Raw genomic sequence first — 18673 nt, 5'->3', positions numbered from 1 at the left:
TGGATTTTTTTGGCATGGCCTGGCACTAGGAATCAAACCTGGGTCTCCATTATGGCAGGCGAGAACTCTGCCACTGCGCCACCATCACCCACCCACAGACGTATGAATTTTTAAAACCTTTTTTTTATTGTGAAATATAACATATAGTTCCAAGAAATGATCATGATGATGAATATGCAACTATGTGATGATATTGTGAATTACTGATTATATATGTAGGACGGAATGATCAAAATAGGAATGTTTGCATTTGTTTGGTGTTTTTTTGGTATTTAAAAAAATAAAATAAAATAATTATTAAAAAAAAAGAAATATATATACAAAAAAGCAATAAATTTCCAAGTACATTTTAGCAAGTGGTTATAGAACAGATTTTAAAGCTTGGTATGGATTTTTGTTTTTGTTTTTTCTCCCTGGCTGCTCCAAGACACTGGAGACCAAAAGAAATATCAATATAATGATTCAGCAATCATACTCATTTGTTAAATCCTATCTTCTCTGTTCTACTTCTTGTTCTCTTTTTTGCGCAAATTAACATATAGATGTATGGGTTTTTAAAGAATACACTACTAAACAAGAATGTAAAAAAAAAACTAGAAATCTGCATGAACACGCTTTTGTGAGACAACGTCAAAACTGCAACCATTATAATCAAACTATATAAAAATAAAAGCTATAACTAAAGAAATCCAGGGGGTACAGTTAATTTCATTTTGTGTTTTTGTCTCCTTCACTGTTTACTTACTAATGTAAACAAATAAATATTAATCAAATAGATCTTTTCACATAGTGAAAAAATCGAGTCACATGGAGGATAGGGGACACATAGTATTTGGATAAAAGGGAATTTTTAAGATTTTTACTATAAAAAAATTTAAACATACAGAGGCAAAAAAAATAGAAACTGTACAAATAACACCCATATACCTTCCACCCACATTCAACAATTGTTAACATTTTCTATTTTCTTCAATTATTTAATTATATAATTTGCTGATCATTTTAAAATAAATGACAGACATGGCACTTTAGCCCTAAATAGTTCAGTATAAGACATCCGCCTACACAATCATAACTGTTATCATATCTGACAAGTGAACAACTCACAAACATCATCTAAAATTCAGTCCATGTTAAAATTTCTTCAATTAATCCAAAGTTGTATTCAAACTAGAAGCCAATTGACTGCGTCTCTTTAAATTTAGAACAGTATCCCCTATTTGCTGAGCCCTGTTTTTTTCTTTTTTTTCTAAACTTTGACCTAAGAAGACACCCAAGTTGTTCTGAGAATATCTTTCGTTACTTTCTTGTGTCATCATGCATCTACACCTTTGCTTTCCTCTTATCCCCTGTATTTCCTGAAAATAGGAAATTAGATCTAAAAAGTTTCATAAGAATCAGGTTTGGGTAAGAATATTTCATAGATGATGCATTAATTCCATTTGTCCTATTATTAACAATGCTGAGTTTGAGCCATGGGTTAAGATGGTTCCTCCTTTGCCCCAAGTAAGTAATCTGAGGGATATTTTGGCATCACATGACTCTCAGTTCATATTAACCTTTCACTTAAAGCTTTTAACTTCCCTCACAGAGCAATTATTTCATTATGGTTACAAAATGGTGATTTTTCTAATTCTACCTTTCAAAGGAGGATGTTTTGATTTTCAGACAGTAGCTCTTGGAAGAATAAATATTGCCAAGACCATATTTATCACTTCAGTGAAATAAAGAGCCTTTTGAGATTTTGCAAATTATTGATGGTTCCTTAAATATGGAGGCAAGGCAGGGCAGAGGTGTACATAAAGGAAAGTAGTGAAGGGGAAGACAGCTTCCTGAAGAGATCTATTGCTGCATACTCTGGAGGTTGTAAAAGACCCCTATCCTTCGACCCAAATTTCAGATAATCCACAGGAGAAATATACGTTTCAGAGGGATAAGAAACAAAATGAACATTCATTTGTTGATTCAAATTCATAAGTTCATACTTTAAAGTAATGGAAAATTTCACTAAATATAATATTCTTCTGATAACCTTCCCTTCTTAGAAACCACAAACCTTATCAGCAGTTGGTTTTATAATTGAACACGAATCATATAATTCGCTACCACTCCTAAAGTAAAAATTACCATGTCCTTATAACAAATACCTTGATAAGGAATAAGGACAGAGATCTTGAGAGATATAAATACATATACTACTATCAAAGGGCAAATTAAGTTTTCATTCATATTATGGGAATAATGGTGAAACATGAAGTCAGTGATACACAAAATAGAGCTGTTAATATTTACAGTGTTGTTGTACTCCTCCTGCTCAGTTAAAATGCTGGGCATATGTTCATGATCAGTAACACAATGTTCTGCCTGACAAACAAGAGGAGACTCTGTAGATGACATCACTGTTTGGCAATGGACTGTAAGGCACATTTAACTCACTGAGAAGTGCAATGCTGAGCACCAGATGGACCAAACCCTCAGTGTATTGCAAAGTAGCATCCAGTTTTGAATGCTGAAATGTCATGATTCTAGGAAATGTGGACACTTGTGAGGATGTAAGTGACCTAAATAAGATTAATTAACATATCAGATAAATGAATTAATTCAACTCTTTGAGGTTGCTAGCAGGGAGTCAAATAGTGAGCACTGCTATGTCTAAAACTTTGGGTTGATATGATGAAAAACACTCAGAACAGAAAAACAAACAAGAAAATTACCAGCATACAATAGCCTAGAGTATTTACGATTCAAACAGAACTTCTCACAGACCCTTGAACTGATTAATACCATCCAAATAAATCATGGAAAACCAATGAGAGTATGCCAGGGCAGATGCAAACCTAAACCAATTTCAACAGAATTCTCTATACCACTGATGAATTTGTGGTTCACCCTCAGATATGAGTGACCCACGTGTGACCTGACATATTCTTCATCACCAAGGCTGACATGGACTCATCCATAACAGCTCAACACTTCTGAAGAGTGTAAGCATATCTGCCCTTGCAAGAATTATCACAAGAGACACTAACACTGACACTTCACTAAGCATGAAGTACTTAAAAAGGCAAAAACCTCTAGTTTCATCCCAACTTTTTTGCCATGGTGTCAGCTTCCAAAAGAAAAAAAGCAGACTTCAAACACAGCTGCTGGTATCCTTAAGCACACAGATTCATACAGTTGCTTAAGAGATGGTACCTTAAAGAAATGCAGTGGAGATTTTAAAGCATGCCACTATAATACAATCTTCCAAAAAGTGAGTAATAATAGTTATCATGGCATTTGCTCCCCTCCCTGATGGAGGAGGGTCCTGGTCTGAATCCTCCTGTGTCCTCCATTAAATAGCACTGTTCACTATGCTTTCCTCATGTCAGGGGATTAGAGCCATGCAGTAGGATTTTGGGGATCAACTGAAGCACATACAAGTTTCAGCTTTAAGGCACAGAGGGGCTCTGAATATCTTGCAGTTGCCACAATGTGATGGATATTTCCCTCGGTGTCAAGGATCTTGAAGATGATGGTGGCAAGAGGGAATGTGGAGCCATTCCTTGAAATTTTAGGTGGCAAGTTAGCTCCACAAAGAAGACAGAAAATGCCTCTGAGAGGCAGAGAAAGAACAGGGGAAGAGAAAAGTACATGAGTATGCTAACACCAGGATCCATAGCCCTGGGAGTCTATAGAAGAGCCAAACACATGGGAGGGGACTCCTGGGTGGGACCTCTAAATACCAATCGGTGCCTCAGTTGCTTTTACCTTCAGCTTGGGATACTATAAAAGGTCAGTAATTGGGAACAAGTCATAGGCTTTCCTCTGCACCTCCTTCTTCCTGCTCTCCCAATCTTTTCTCCCCAAATTCCCATTACTTTCTCTCCCTTCTTCACTGTACCAGCTCATTCCCCCTACCAAATTCTGTGATCACAGAAACATACAAGCATGTCATGTGATGTAAGACTCTGAAAAACAAACACAGATAATAAATAGCATATTAATTACATTCCAAGATTTAATTAATGGTGCCCTATTTAGTCAAAAGGTAAAACTCTTCTTTAAATCCTTAACTTAAGTTTTAAACAATTCAATATCCACAAGACGACAGTATGGTCAACTTACCCAGGGGATTGGCACCAATAAACACATTTGCAAAGTTCATCTTCGGCATCTGGGTCAAAGACTGAATGTAGTTTCTTGCCTGTAAAAATAAGACTTTCAGAATGGCTTTGTTCAATAATATTACAAAGATTCTTGGTCCTGGTAAGGAACCAGTGTTAACTGGTGAAATCTATTAGCTCCAATGTTTATGACTGTCCTTGATATTCACTATAGACATCTCTCTTATTACCATTCTAATTTCCTTATGATCATCACCTTCATTCCTGCTATCTGTCACAGTTTTATTTCAAGTGAGTGATAACCAAGTTAGTTCTTTGCCATTAGCTTTCTGATCATAGCACCAGTAGTTTAAAAAATGAGGCTAAGACATCTAAGAAGTAGCCCTTTCCTAGACAGTCTTCCTAAACACCTAAAAGTGGCACAGCAGTTGGTATTCCTAAATAAAGTTAGGACCAGCCATCTGTTGATGGTGCAGACCTTAGTAGATACTCAGTTTATTAATAAGCTATCCATTTAAACCTTGTATAATATTGGCCTAAAGAAGCCTGGTAACAAGAAAGCAAACATAAGCTTACCATATTATTAAAAATACTAAAAACAACTTAATTAAGATCATAAAGAATAGTGGATTATAAATTATATGGCCTAGGCAGAAATCCTTCTCCTACCACTTATAAGCTATATTTTCTTGGACAGCTCACAACATATTTTACTGATGAGGTAAAATATTAGCATTAGCTATAAGTGTTTGGTTTAGGGTTATCATGATACTTAGGCAAGATTAAACCCAATTCGAAAACTAAGATTCAGACACAAACAAAATTTATATTACCAGCACAGCTGTAAGTTTGATTTCGGGTGGGCCAGGCTTGAGTTTGAATCTCTACTTTATCATTTTGGGCAAGTTTACTCTTCTCTCTAAGGGTTCTCCATCTGTAAAATGGATTTAAGAATAGTACCTACCTCACAGAGTTGGAGTAAGGAGCAGAGTACTTGGCTCAGAGTGAGAGCTCAATAAACACTAGCTGATATCGCTGTTGCCTTTAGAAAGGAAATTGCAATTATTTCTCAAGGATGCTTCAACTTCAATTTTCTGAATAACTTTATTCAGAACTTGAATTTGAAGGAGCTAAATGTTTCAGCTAAATATTTCTAAGGACTTATAGCTCTAATCAAGGCAGAAAGCCTTAAAAACAAATTGGGTTTTGAGAATGATCATATAAATAGAAATTTAACTTAACATGCTTCAGAAACTAGTTAGCTATAAAATTGAATCTATGAATTTCTGTGTTTCAAAGAATAAATCATGCTATCAGTCCATCTGAGTAGCTGAGTTACAATTTCTCTGAATCTATCTCAACCACCTCCTTAAAATTTCTGTTTGACTATAGCTCAATGGTAAAGATATGAATGTATGTATAAGTATAAACACATACATGCACTCTAGGTTAGAAATAATTCTGGTTACTAGGGGCTTCATTTTCTTACTCACTGCATGTGGAATGAGTGGAAGAGGTTCACTTTAAAAGCAAATGAGAAACTCTTTTATTTGAAAAGGAAATTCTAGTAATCGAATATACACATGGCTGTAATCCTTTTTAACTTGAGTGCATCGATAAAAGGATGAAGAGAAAACAGAGGTAAGAAAGGCATGTCTCATCCAGACAACAGCCATCCCTCTAATAAAGATACATAAAAAGACTACCTGAATACTGTTGAAGTAGGAAAACGCTTGCTGGGAAAAGCCTCTGATGCCAAACCTAGTAAAAGTCCCCAAAAGATTAAGGGTGACTAAGAAAGAAGTGCCCCTATCATCTCTGGTAATTAACCAGAGTTAGATTAAGGAGTTAAGAGTCAGAAAAGAAGGCACCAACCCTACCTAAGTGTTCATATTTATTTTATATTATCTATATATTTCCTTTGAAATACAGTACTTATTAATGTTGGATATTTTACAGTTGTTTTTTAATGAAGAATCCTATTTTAGTCATTAAAAAAATTGATGAATAGAAAAGCAAGCTAATGGCTTTCAGTTAACTACACCTCTAGCAGAAGTTCATTGATGGGAATGTACCCTAATTACAAGTGTAATACCTAGGAGGAAACAAACAGCTTATTAAACACTAAATTCATAAAACAAAATATAAACGTCACATCATTTTCTATTTACATACCTAAAAGTTACAGTCTCAATCCACAAGATCAGATGACATTTTATCCCAAATGTCAATATTTTGCAGTAGCACAGTCATTGCCTTAGTAGCCCTCAAGGAACATGCAAGCATTTGGTGACATTAAACACTGTGTTGGTTATACAATGGCAATAAAATGAAAATGTGGCCTTCTGAATTGGACACTCCTGTACAGTCTATTTGTTCTCACCTCATGGCTTGGCATCCTGTTAATGAGATAAGCAGGGGGTGTCCCCGTCAGACGCATAATCTGCTGAAGTTGGTTAATATCTTAGATGCCTGGTCAAGGGCATTGTTAAACATACAGTGCAAAAAATAACTTTCACTCAAGTTTTAATAAAGGCCAAAAAGCCATTCCCCAAACAAACAAAAACCCTTACTCCCCATCCACCCCACCCACTCCAGGCCAGAGCCCAAGGCTGCATGTTAAAGCAACACTTCTCTGTGAATACCACAAATTTTTAGGCATGTAGCCACTGAATGGCCAGGCAATAAGGAAAATTATTTTTCTTTGGTTTTAGCATCATCTTCGATGTTAAATATTTTAAGCTCCCAGAAAACAGACTGCCCCTTCATCCAGGATGCCAGCCAGAGAACTGTTTTCAAATATCAAAGGCCAAAACCTGCTTGTCTGTGGAACAAAATATAAATGATTCAGAAAATTCTGACTCAACTTGGGATAAATTAAAATATTCACTATATCCATTCAAGAAAGAGACTAAATTTTTGTGGCCCAGTGATTCTCTAAGAAACCACATCTCCAAATATATAAGACACAGGTAGGTGTGTGTAGGTTGATTTGGTGATTCTTCAAGAAACCATGTCTCCAAACTTAAGACACAGGTAGGTGTGTCTAAGTTGATTTGCAATGCCATGTTTCAAAGACAGTAGTAGCAGTACATATAAAATACATGCCATAAACACACAATGGTAAATGAAGGAGAGGGAGATGGAGGGGAAGTTAGGAGTCTAATAGAAAGACAAAATAGAAGTCACAGGCTGCTGACAGTTTTATAGCATGCCACAATAATTTCTTCCACAAGTCTCTTTAACAGGTGAACAGACTCACTTTACTCAACAAACAACTGGGAAGAAGTTTGCAAAACACACTTATCTGAAAGGCAGAACTATGAAGTCCTGCATATGTATAAGCAATATGTATGTCATACGCCTAGCTTCTCTCTTTTAACTGTCCCATCAATGTTAACACAATTTTCTCCCTTCAAATATTATAAGAACTATTGGTTTATCATATGTTCCCACTGAAACCAGAAGTGATGGGATTTTTTAAATCTACAACATACTTAATGCCCATTTTCTATTCCCTTTCCTGTTAACTATTAATTAGTTTCCCTCCTTCAACAAGCACCACAGTGAGGTAATTTCACTTCTTTGTGGTTTCCCTCAATAGTCTTTCACTTTTGCTCATCCTCTGAACTCAAACATCCTAATGGTTAGGTTACTGACAATGCATATTTAAGGCTCTCTGAAAGAAATGGAACATGTGCGCCACCCTGCCTTTCATTCTCCCTAAGCCCAAACTCAAAATGTGGCATAAAGTTCATTTAACATTTTCAGAACAGAGTTTAGATTTACCTTTTAAAAAAATTGCATAACAAATAATACTTTGCATGCCAAGAGAAATAACAAAAGTAACCAGAAATAGCAGAATACTAATAGCGGTTGGGTTTCAAAATGTTAAAATTCTGCCACCTCTCCCTTTCTTTCTGAGAACAACACTTGGCCTGTACATTTTCTATTCTTGCCTCCTCTAGTCAAATAGGTCATTATATCCCCTTCTTGTCAGAAGGTTAGGGAAATTATATTCCTAGAGAAAAATGTGAGAGTGAGTTCATGAAAGCGTTTATATATTCTTAATATTTTTTTCATCTTTCACTGATTTCTATAGGTACTGGTTCACCAACCAAAATATCTGTGCTCTTAGCCATCCATCATTACTCATTTATCCCCTTTCTTAGGATGTACATCCTAACAGTTATCAATCAGTGTTTCTGTTATCACATTTTCTTACTCAGAATCCCCTATTTATTGACTGAATTGTTATGTAAGAGCTGGCATCACTATTTCACTAATTTTCAGGAATAACAAAAATAACTATTGGCTTTCTTTTTTCTACACTGTCTTTAATGCATTTTTCTTTAATTTTCAAAATCTTTAAACAATTTCACTCATCTGGCTTTGTTATTTTTCCATTATGTGCGCCACATATCCCTGTTTCTATTTAAGATATATAGGTACTTGGAAAGTGTCACTAAACTTGGAAAGTGTCACTAGCATCCTATTAATCTTATCTACCTTTTTGAATGTCTAAACTACTTTTATTCACTCACCTGCATTATATAGAAAAGAAAACTTTTCTTATTCCTATACTCAGAATAATATTATCTGAATAAATTCTGTATTCTGGTACTCAATCTCACTATGCAATTCTACACTACAGCCATCAAGATGTATGATTAGCCCATTTCACATAAGACAAACACGTCACATCACTAGGTCATACATTCAATGTTGTTTCTTTATTAAATATAAATGATCAATGACAGACTATTTTACCCATCCATTTTCTTTTAGAACTTCTTGTGACTAACAGCACATATCTATAAGACAGGTGGCTGGGCATGAGGTAGGGGTGAGAGGGTGCGAGGGGATTAAGAAAGAGCTGCTCACAGTCACTTCCAGATAGGAACTGAAGGTGCTATCTCAATCTCATTAGTACTATTCATTAATTAACTGGGCTCCTGAGCAACCTCTCCCAGCTCCCATATCCTCTCTACTAGCTCCCATGTCCTGTCCATTAGCCAATCTTCCTAAGCAAAATGCATTAAAAAATAACATTGACCTCTCTAAGCATCATCTCATATCTTTGATTTACTCACTCCAACTCAGCTTTCTGCATTTCATAAAGCAAAAAGAAACACCCTTTCAGATTTATATATAATTCTGTTAGTGTCGATAACAATGACTTTCAAAATAGCGTATAATCACTTGGGATTATAGTTTAGATCATGTTATCAGAATATATAGGATCTATTCTCAGCTCTTCCAAGTGACTTACTGCATGCCTCAGGCAGGTCACAGCTTTTTTTCTGCGCTTTCGCTTCCTCATCTTAGATAAATAAATAAAACAAAATAAGATATGGCCAGCATACTCTTTTAAATCCCTCAGAGTAGAAATTCACAAATACAATGAGCTATGTTGGCCTTTTAAGGAATATAGCAAACATACTAGATGACGGTATTCTTTATTTTGTCAGGGAGATGATAGTTCAAACTCACCTGCTTATGCCTGTTTGCAGCTACCCAGTACTGTTCCCAATGGGCAAAGGGGCCCCTTTAGTCAGAAGGACTGGGAGAAGAATCCAAGGAGGCACAACTAGAGCTTGGCTCCTCAGCTCTGTTTTCTTTTTATCCAATTGCATGGTGGCAGCCATGAATTGTGGCAGGAATAGAGGGGAGAAGGGAGAAAAACTGGGCTTTTATGGTTTCTCTGATTATCTTTGGCCTGAGAAAGTGACCAACACTGGGAAAACACTGCCAAAGTAAGCCAGGGTCACATTCCCAAGGCTCCTCTCTAAATCTCTGCTGAGAGGCAGGAAAGCACTAGATCCAAAGCCTTTTCTCAAGTTATTCAACTTTTAATTATAAAGGAAGGCTGATGGAGGAAGAATTTACAATCATATTCCTGTGGCTCTGAGGTGTCAGGACTGAAGGTGTTTTCTCTGAGTGGTGTGGGGACTGGAAAGAGAGGTACCCCTGTGAGGGCCCCATGTATTTATTGATAATAGACACCTCACATAGGATGTGTGAAGTATCTGTTCTGAAAACAAAATAAGCAAATAACTTTTGGAAAAGGTCAACAGCATGCAGACAATGCATATTTCATGAAAAAGTTAGACTAATATATGGTGAAGCTCATGCTCTGGACAACAAAATACTAACCCAAAAGTAAAAGAGTTCTTGAGTATATATGAGACTTCTAAAAAAGATGAAGCCAGGGCTTGAGAATGGAAGTGCAAAGTTCCCATTAATCTCCTGGAATGAGTTAAAATCTCAAATCTTGTTATTTCATTGGGATACTATTTACTTTATTGCCCATCAGAGGCTCCCAGAATCTAAGTAAATATATATATTGACATAAAGTAAAAGATAGAACTGTTTCACTCTCTCTTTCTCTCTCACACACACATACATACAGACACATTTACACCCCATTCCAGAAGTCGGCACACAAAGGGCACATGCGCTTACTAACATACCCAGGTACAGATTTATGGAAGGCAGAGGCAGAAGGAAACTCAGGCTCCCAACAGGGCAGATAATTACAATCAAAGCATCAACTCACAGACTCTGAGGAGATTTTCTTCAAAAGCTCAGCCCCTGGGGTTCCAACGAGTCTTAAAATGAGCTTCAACTGATCAATATCTAATGGTGGACTATAAAGGAAAATGTTGGGACAAAATAAAAATGAAAAACAAACAACAAACAAAACAAAAAACAAACAAAAAAACCCAGTAACAACAAAAATTAAAAACCCAAACCAAGTCAAAATGGTGACTTCATCTACATCAAGGCTTCTGCAGGATGATCACTTCAAGTAGAACATGCTCTTTCTATACAAAGGTTCAAAATGCGACCACACAGTATATATTCATTTTGTGCATCTGTTAGCATCACCTATCAGTAAACTGAAATGATTTTAGCTGAGAACGAGGCTGCCAAAGACAGCAGGTGAAAAAAAAGCTTCTTTCAGTTCATATGCTCACGTCACACCTACCTCCTCACCTTCCACTGAAGCATTAGTCAAGCAAACAGTACTGGTAGAGTGTTACAGATAAGAAAAAAGCAGCAGAGTACAGGAGATAGTTCAAGCCTACTTGTGAATATTCCCTTAAAGCTTGACCTAAACAGTTTGTAATCTGACAGTGAAGGCCAACTAAAATCCCAGGGCCTAACCACTTGAGTAAGCCCTCTAGAGAACCTGTCTCTCACACTGGTTATAGTCTGCAGAGAAGAACCGTGAAAAGTGATAGTAGACCAGCAGAGGGCACTTCCCGACTGCACATTCTTTTAGGAGCCCCACAATAAAGCAGGACATATTGGTTTCAACCTTAAAATGCAAAATGAACGGAGGATTTTTAACAAACCTCACATACCCCCAAAACTCTAATAATAGGCCACAATGTCCAAATCTGTATTCTGGCAGCCAATGATTCCATGTATACTCAGATGTACAAATGTGCATGTGTCAACAAGGAGACAAAATTTTCCATTTGGTCTTACTGTCTTACTCTTGTCTAAAAAAAGCAACTTAAAGGAGAGAAAAAAAATCTTATAAAATTATAAAATAGGTTTTAAGATTCTCAATGTAAAGTGAAATAGTTTAGCCATGTTTATATTTACATTTGAGGGAAGGAGGTGATTGACTGTCTCCTTTCTTTTCTTGGAATAAAAAAACAAAATTTATTGTTAAGAACTTATGGTAGTAAAAAAGCTTGGCAAATAGTAATAAAAATCATCACCATAGTAAGTCAAACAGAAATATTTCAGACTCATCCAGATTACTCTCAATCATAAACTGCTCTTAAACTCTTATCAGAATTAGGACTTTATTTAGTTTAATTAAGGCAAGTGATTAAAAAAAAAAAAGGGTAAAGCCAAACAATCAGAAAAACACAACCAACATTTTAGGGGTTTTAGCTGGGCCCCAAAATTCTGAACTTGGCCTGATGCTTCTCCAGGGCCAGGAGAAACTTCCCAGCAATAAAATTAATTAGCACATGCAACAAGGCTAATTTAATCTCTACATGTAGGAAATTTACAAAAGTCTAGACCAAAATTGAGAACTAGGCCTAGTGCTAAGTAGTCACTGATTATTTGGCAGCCTTGGGAAAGAAAAGTTAGATAATCCAGATCCACAAGTGAAATAGTGACAGATGATTACTTCAGTATTATTCTGTATTTACTCATATCCAGCCATAAATCGTCAATGAAGAGCTTCCTAAATTATTTCTCTCATTTGATTCACTTTCAGATAGCACAGGGAAGTGTTTTCTACTTCAACGATACAAAGCTCTTTCTTAATTTTGCATACTGCCTATCTAGAAGTATGTCTCTTGTCCCCTGTCAAGTTCTTTGCATGACTAGATCCTTCTCAACTTCAGCTTGAAGATCACCCCAACATTCTATATAAAGAAGGCCCCTTTATTCCTTCTTATTCTCTATCTCAGTACCATGCTTAATATCATAATGTTTATCATAATCTTTAACTTTGTTTACTAACTTTTTTTGTGGGGGGTGTGTGTGTGGTCCGGGAATTGAACCAGGTCTCCTGCATGGAAGGCGAGCATTCCACCACTGAATCACCCATGCACCCTGTTTACTAACTTTTGTCAGTCCCCTCTATCGGGTCTATAGGCTCTATAAGGGCAGGGGCCTCCTCACTTTTCACTACCTTGCCTAATATATGATACACAGTGGGTACTCAAAATATTTGTGTAGGAGAAGGCAGAGCTTCTCCTTGCAGATGGAGAAGAAGATGGAAGAAAAGATTTCTGCCTATGATTATACTTATAAAGGCAATTTGATATAACTTAAAAATAATGGTAACTGCAAGTCATAGCTGTCTAAACTATAGGAATTACCTTTGTAATGGCATCACTGGCATCTTGTCCCAGTATTTTTTCTGTTTTCTCAGATATAAAATCAGCTTACGTGGAAGAAAATTATAGGTGAGGGATGAGCAAACCACAGCCTGTTGCCTGTTTTATAACTCAAGTTTTATCAGAGCATATCCACACTCATTTATTTACTGATTGTCTATGGTTGCTTGCATTACAATTGCAGAGTTGAGGAGCTGCAACCAAAGCCACACGGTCCCCAAAGTCAAATATATTTATTATCTGGCCCTTTAAGAAAAAGTTTGTTGAACTCCGTTCTAGACCCAAACAACTTGTGTTCTATAGAAAACTATAAATCAGGATAAATTAGAATAAGTCCACTTATACAAAGAATTTCTAAATTTTATCATTTGCCAAATGGCAAAAATTAATGTGCTCTGGAGATGAAAATTCAATACTGGTTTCATAGTTCAAGGTGATGACAATTTTTCTTTTTTTTAAGTATGGTATATGGGGGCAGGGTGGGTGGCGGGATGAATACTGAACAACTGTCTTGCTCTAAAATAATGAAATTAATTATATTACAACAGAATTCACTAAATACCTTCTTTGTTCAATTAAAATGATGCAATTTTATGTAGAATGGTATGATTTCTAAAAAAAAATGATGCAATTTACATAATTCAATTCCTTTACACTTTGCAGGAATGTATTTAATTGGAATATATTTAATATTCATACTAGGGTGTCACATATGATAAAAAACTAGACTACTTTAACTCTTAAACAGGTAGTTTTACAATGAATGCATCAAAACTATAGCTATAATGCTTTTGAGATTGGTAATTTGTTTAAAAGATTTCTGACTTCTTAAACTGAGGGTCAAGTTTTATAGTCCCTCTGAGAAAAACTGAAGTGTCTCCAAGCTATGAGACGTGCATGTAATTCCACATTGTAAAGACAGTCTGCAAATTTTTTCTTATATGTCACGTCCTAAGATGATCATGTATATATTAAAACTATTATTTACACAATATAGTAAAAACAAAAATAAGTCTTTTAAAAATATTTTGCTTTAAAAACGGTTTTATGACAATGAGATTTCCTTGTGGTATGAGCATATGAAGGAATTGGGATGGAATTTTCTAGACCACAAACGCCAACCAGTAAAGTATATGGGTGGAAGAAAATAATTTCTTAACAGTAACAATTCATAACACTCAATCTTATGAAATCATATGCTAAATTCAGTCCTTGGGAAATTTTCAATGCTTCTTTATCCAGCCTCAGTTTCTGAGAAAAACTGCTTTTTGGCATTTATGGAATTATTTATAAAACTACCCAGGAAGGCTATCTTTACCCATAATAGCTATGTAAATGAAAAATGCACAAGATCTGATAGATTGCTACACTTCAACACAGTGTAAATTAGAAGGAAAGTTGTAAAATACTAAAATAGCAACACTTCAAGTGATTAATAATGGAACAATTTTCTAAACCCAACATTTTTTCATTCAAATTTCATTTCATAAAAATTTACACTACTACGAAATACCTTTTTCATTTCAGGTGGCCATCATTAGGGCCTGGTTTAGGAAAAACCGGGGAGTAGCACCACTTGTATTACTGAGGCTTCAATAGTTGCTCACAATATATTAAGATGACAGAACCAAAATCTTAAAGTAAGCATTTACTCCTTTTTCCAACCTCACTGTCAGTGTTCTGGTTTAGAATCTAATTATTTGTTTAAACTATTGCAGTGCCATCATCCACCCACCACCACTTTAAATTAACTTCTAATCATTTATTTTTTATTCAATCCAATATTTTCCTACTGCTAATTATCTTTCAAAATACAAATGAAGGTCAGATCATGAAGTAGGCACCGGGAATCAAACCTGGGTCTCTAGCATGGCAGGCAAGAACTCTGCCGCCGAGCATCCGTGGCCCACCCTGAAGCAGGAGTTAAAAACTGTCCTAATTTCAACCCAGCCTGGCTAAGGACTATACTTCACCCACTAGACACTGTGGCTCACTACTGCAATGATTTGAGGAATCCCATGTCTTTTTTCCCCTTCTGCTGGTTTGAAATTATCAGCCTGAAGAATAAAGCCCCAATTCTCTAACCTCACATTAATGTTCCTCTGTGATTTGGCATCAAGCTTCTTTTCTGACTCCGCTGCAAATTATTATTCCTTAACGCACTCAATGCTTCAATTAGAACCAAATGCTCCAGGCACTTTTAAGCTTTCAAGTCCTTATTTATACAAGTCATAAACAGGAATATTCTTCACCTCACCTGTCTCCTACCAGCTTTTTCTCTTCCTATGTATGCTTCAACATTCTGTTCAAACAAGAACTCCATCAAGAAATCTTCTTGGCTATCTTGAGTCAGAATTAATCTCTGCCTCTTCTCAAAATCCTTATATAAACCTCAATTACAGTACTTGAATCACTTGGTCTTGTTTTATAGTCAGAGACAGACATGTATTCAAGTAATTCCTGTAACTCATTTTTACTGATGATCATTCTGGTTTTGAGGTACTTGAGGGCAAATATCATCTTATCTCCAGCAATTTTCACAGGAGTTTGATAAAAATTGGTTGAATTGAGAAGATTATGCCTTTTAATACTCAATTCCACCCCTCCACCTTACGGTAAGTCTCTCTCTCTCTCTCTCTATATATATATATATAAATATAAAAAGTCAAGTTGCTACAATTAATAGTGGGCCTACAATAGTTCTGTTGTGGTGGTGGTTGCAGTGGGCCTACAATAGTTTTTAAACACTCCATCGGAAGTATTCACATCATAAACAGTGTGTAAATACAGCACCATGAATGCGTAAGGGTCACAGAGTGTGCCATGGTCAGTGAGTTGGAACAGCATGACAGCCAATGCTTATATTAGTAAACACACAATGCAAAGTAAAAATCTAGTCAGTAGCCAAAAGCACTTGCATGAAGGAAGTCAAAGCATGCAAACCTCACAAGGAATCACCAAAAGTTCTCCAAGAGCTGGCAAATCCACTGAAATACAGGTCAAGTCTTCCAAAGTATCAGCTACTGTAAGGCCACTACAATTTGTCCAGGCAGTTAAGGCCAGAAGGAATTCAAGTAGCTATATAAGCAGAGCAAAGCAAAATTTACCACATTATGACAATTAGTTATTTCCATAGCAAGCCATCCTTTATGATAGATTCAACCCTTTATTCCCTAGGTAGAAGATATTTCTACCACTAGTTAAAATGTATTTTAACTGTAATGATCACAATGCCAAAATCTAAATCATAGATCTCTTGATCTCTAATGAAGAAAAGTACAACCACTTAAGCCTAAGGTTACTTTTTAAAACTAAGTGCACTTTAACAGAAGTAAAAAGTAGTCAGATAAAAGGACTAGGTTAAGAAAAAACTAAAGATAATGGGATAAGAGGGAAAGTAAAAGAAGGATACTCAAGTAAGTCACTTCTAAGGGTTCTAAGCAACTCCTAGAAAACCTCCACAGGCAAGAGGCTTGATGAGTAAAGGAACCAGTTGTAGGACTTATCTGTAAACTATTACCACAGCTTGTAAGGAGTTTTTACTGGGAAAAAAATCCACAGGTGGGCAAAGCAAGAATACTGACCTTTGAGACACTAAGAAATCCCTCTGGTGACAGACAGGATGAATTAGAACAAGACCGTCTGCCTCCTCAATTTGGTCATCAATAGTCATTTTCACTGTCACATAAAGAAAATTTCTTAAGGTACCCTAATTTTTTGGACAAATCTGGGCATTCCCTTTTTTGGGAAGATATATTCTCAAATTAGAGAAAAAAAGGTAAATAACGTAATAAACTATTTTCCTCTTCAACATTTAGTAGGACACTCACATTTAGTGTCTAAAGTGAAATTCCTTTTTTTTTCACTGTAGTCTAAATATGTAAACTTTATTTTGCATTGAGCTCAATTCAAGACCAGCAGCATTATAATTTACTTGTCTCATATAACAGAACATCAACTCAAATACGCATATATTGCCTCTAAATTTAAAAAAGCCCATTAAGCACTGAGCAACTTTAACTAGGGAGGAAATATGCTGCCATGCTATATGACACTGGATACCAATACATAAAGTGAAATTCCTTTTTAAAAATGAAACATAATATTTAGGAAACCAGTGACTGACTGAGAGTGAATGAGAGATAGATGTGACAGGAAAGGGTACACCAGAATCTTTAACTTTTTGGCAATGTTTTATTTCTTAATCTGGGTATAAACACACAGGTATGTAATTACATTATCCTTTGTCCTTTTATGTCTGAAATATTTCACAAAATGTTTGAAAATAATTAAAAGAAGAAATCAACAGTCTAAGGAGGGAATTTAAAACTAAGAAAATTCATATGCAGCAGCTGGTAGCAAGTGGATCATAATTTAACAGCCCCTCTATCCTCCCATTAATGTATTAAAAATTTCATTTCCATTAAAATGAAAGAAGGAAGGAAAAGTTTTTACACTTGAAGGCAATTCATTTTAATACCTAGGAAAGGAAAAAAACAGCAAGCCAAGGTTGTGATCGCTGGTAGAGAAAAACATCTGACACATAACGGGACTACAAAACTCGTTTCCTCTCTTCCTAAAACTGCAGTGTTATACTTAAGCAGTAACATTTTCCAGTTGGTTCACTCTTTTCAAAATCAACGACATTTGAAATAAGTTAGCACTATACTGAAAAGACATTCTATATTCCCACTCCCTTCTAATACAAAGTTCTATCAGCTGTGTACACTTGACACACCTACTCAAGCAGACTTAGAAGGAAGGACTTCACTCTTTTAAAAAAATAACAATACTATTATTGAGCTCAAATAAAAGGCTCTTCAAAGTCACAAATGAGAATATTTCTAATTTAATATTACTTAATTTACTTTAAGACAAAAAATCAGTATTTCTTGTATCTTTAGAATAGGTAATCCAGGGATTATTAGCACCCAGTAGCAAAAGAATTTCTCAAGTAGACTGATTTCAAAAACCAAGTAAAAGGCAGAAGTGGAAGAAGAATTTCAGAAATCTAAAACTGTGCAGTATAATAACAGCCACTAACCCTATGTGACTAATTTAATTTAAATCTAAGTTAAATAAAATTAAAGTTAAAATTCAGTTCCTCAGTTGCACTGTTCAAGCGCTTGATAGCTACATGATGACTACCATATTGCTCAGATATAAAACATTTCCAACATCACATAAAGTTCTATTGGATAGCACTTATCCAGAAGCTAAAACCACCAGTTCCACCAATGATTAACAAATGAGAAAGAAACCAGAAACAAACTGGGCACTCGAATAAAGAGCACTTTCTGGAGTTGCTCAGCAATCAAATACATTTAAAACATAAATAGGCAGTAGTCAATCAATGCCTTTCAGGGCAAAGGAGAGGGTGGGGGGGCAGCAAATTCTCCAAATTCCCCAAAGGCTTTAAAAGTAGAGTTCTAGAAATTAGGGAAATAGGCAGTGAATAGAATATTGCAAAGAAACTGTGACCCGAGTGATAGTAGTTTTGGATCATCCATTAGTTAGCTGAGTAAACCTATCTCCTCTACTTCTCAGTTCCTCATCTATAGAAACAGGGGCTCAACCAGAGGTTGTCTTAAGTCTTCCAAGGACCCTGAGCCAATAATTCTTTCCCATCTCATTTGTACAAAAACAACAAACAACAAAACAAAACAAATGGGTGTGTTGGGGTGGGAGGAG

At 35.8% G+C, this 18673-nt stretch overlaps 1 protein-coding gene across 2 annotated transcripts in view; it reads right to left on the bottom strand.

The window, feature by feature from the left end:
• The window catches only part of MAPK14 (mitogen-activated protein kinase 14), a 105239-nt gene that overhangs the window by 3527 nt on the left and 83039 nt on the right, over positions 1-18673 (bottom strand). The window contains exons 9-10 of one of the 2 annotated variants that reach the window (XM_077161605.1): positions 10666-10745; positions 4108-4186 (exon numbers count right to left, since the gene is read on the bottom strand). In XM_077161605.1, the coding sequence (XP_077017720.1) occupies positions 4108-4186; positions 10666-10745 (159 nt within the window). Of the gene's footprint in view, positions 1-4107; positions 4187-6489; positions 6570-10665; positions 10746-18673 lie in introns of both variants that reach the window. The other variant, XM_077161606.1, reaches the window with a different exon arrangement.

The sequence above is a fragment of the Tamandua tetradactyla genome, chromosome 5, assembly GCF_023851605.1.
Source record: "Tamandua tetradactyla isolate mTamTet1 chromosome 5, mTamTet1.pri, whole genome shotgun sequence".
In the NCBI taxonomy this organism is placed as follows: Eukaryota; Metazoa; Chordata; class Mammalia; order Pilosa; family Myrmecophagidae; genus Tamandua; species Tamandua tetradactyla.
The sequence above is the reverse complement of the archived record's forward strand: the minus strand, read 5'-3'. Positions and strand labels throughout refer to the sequence as shown.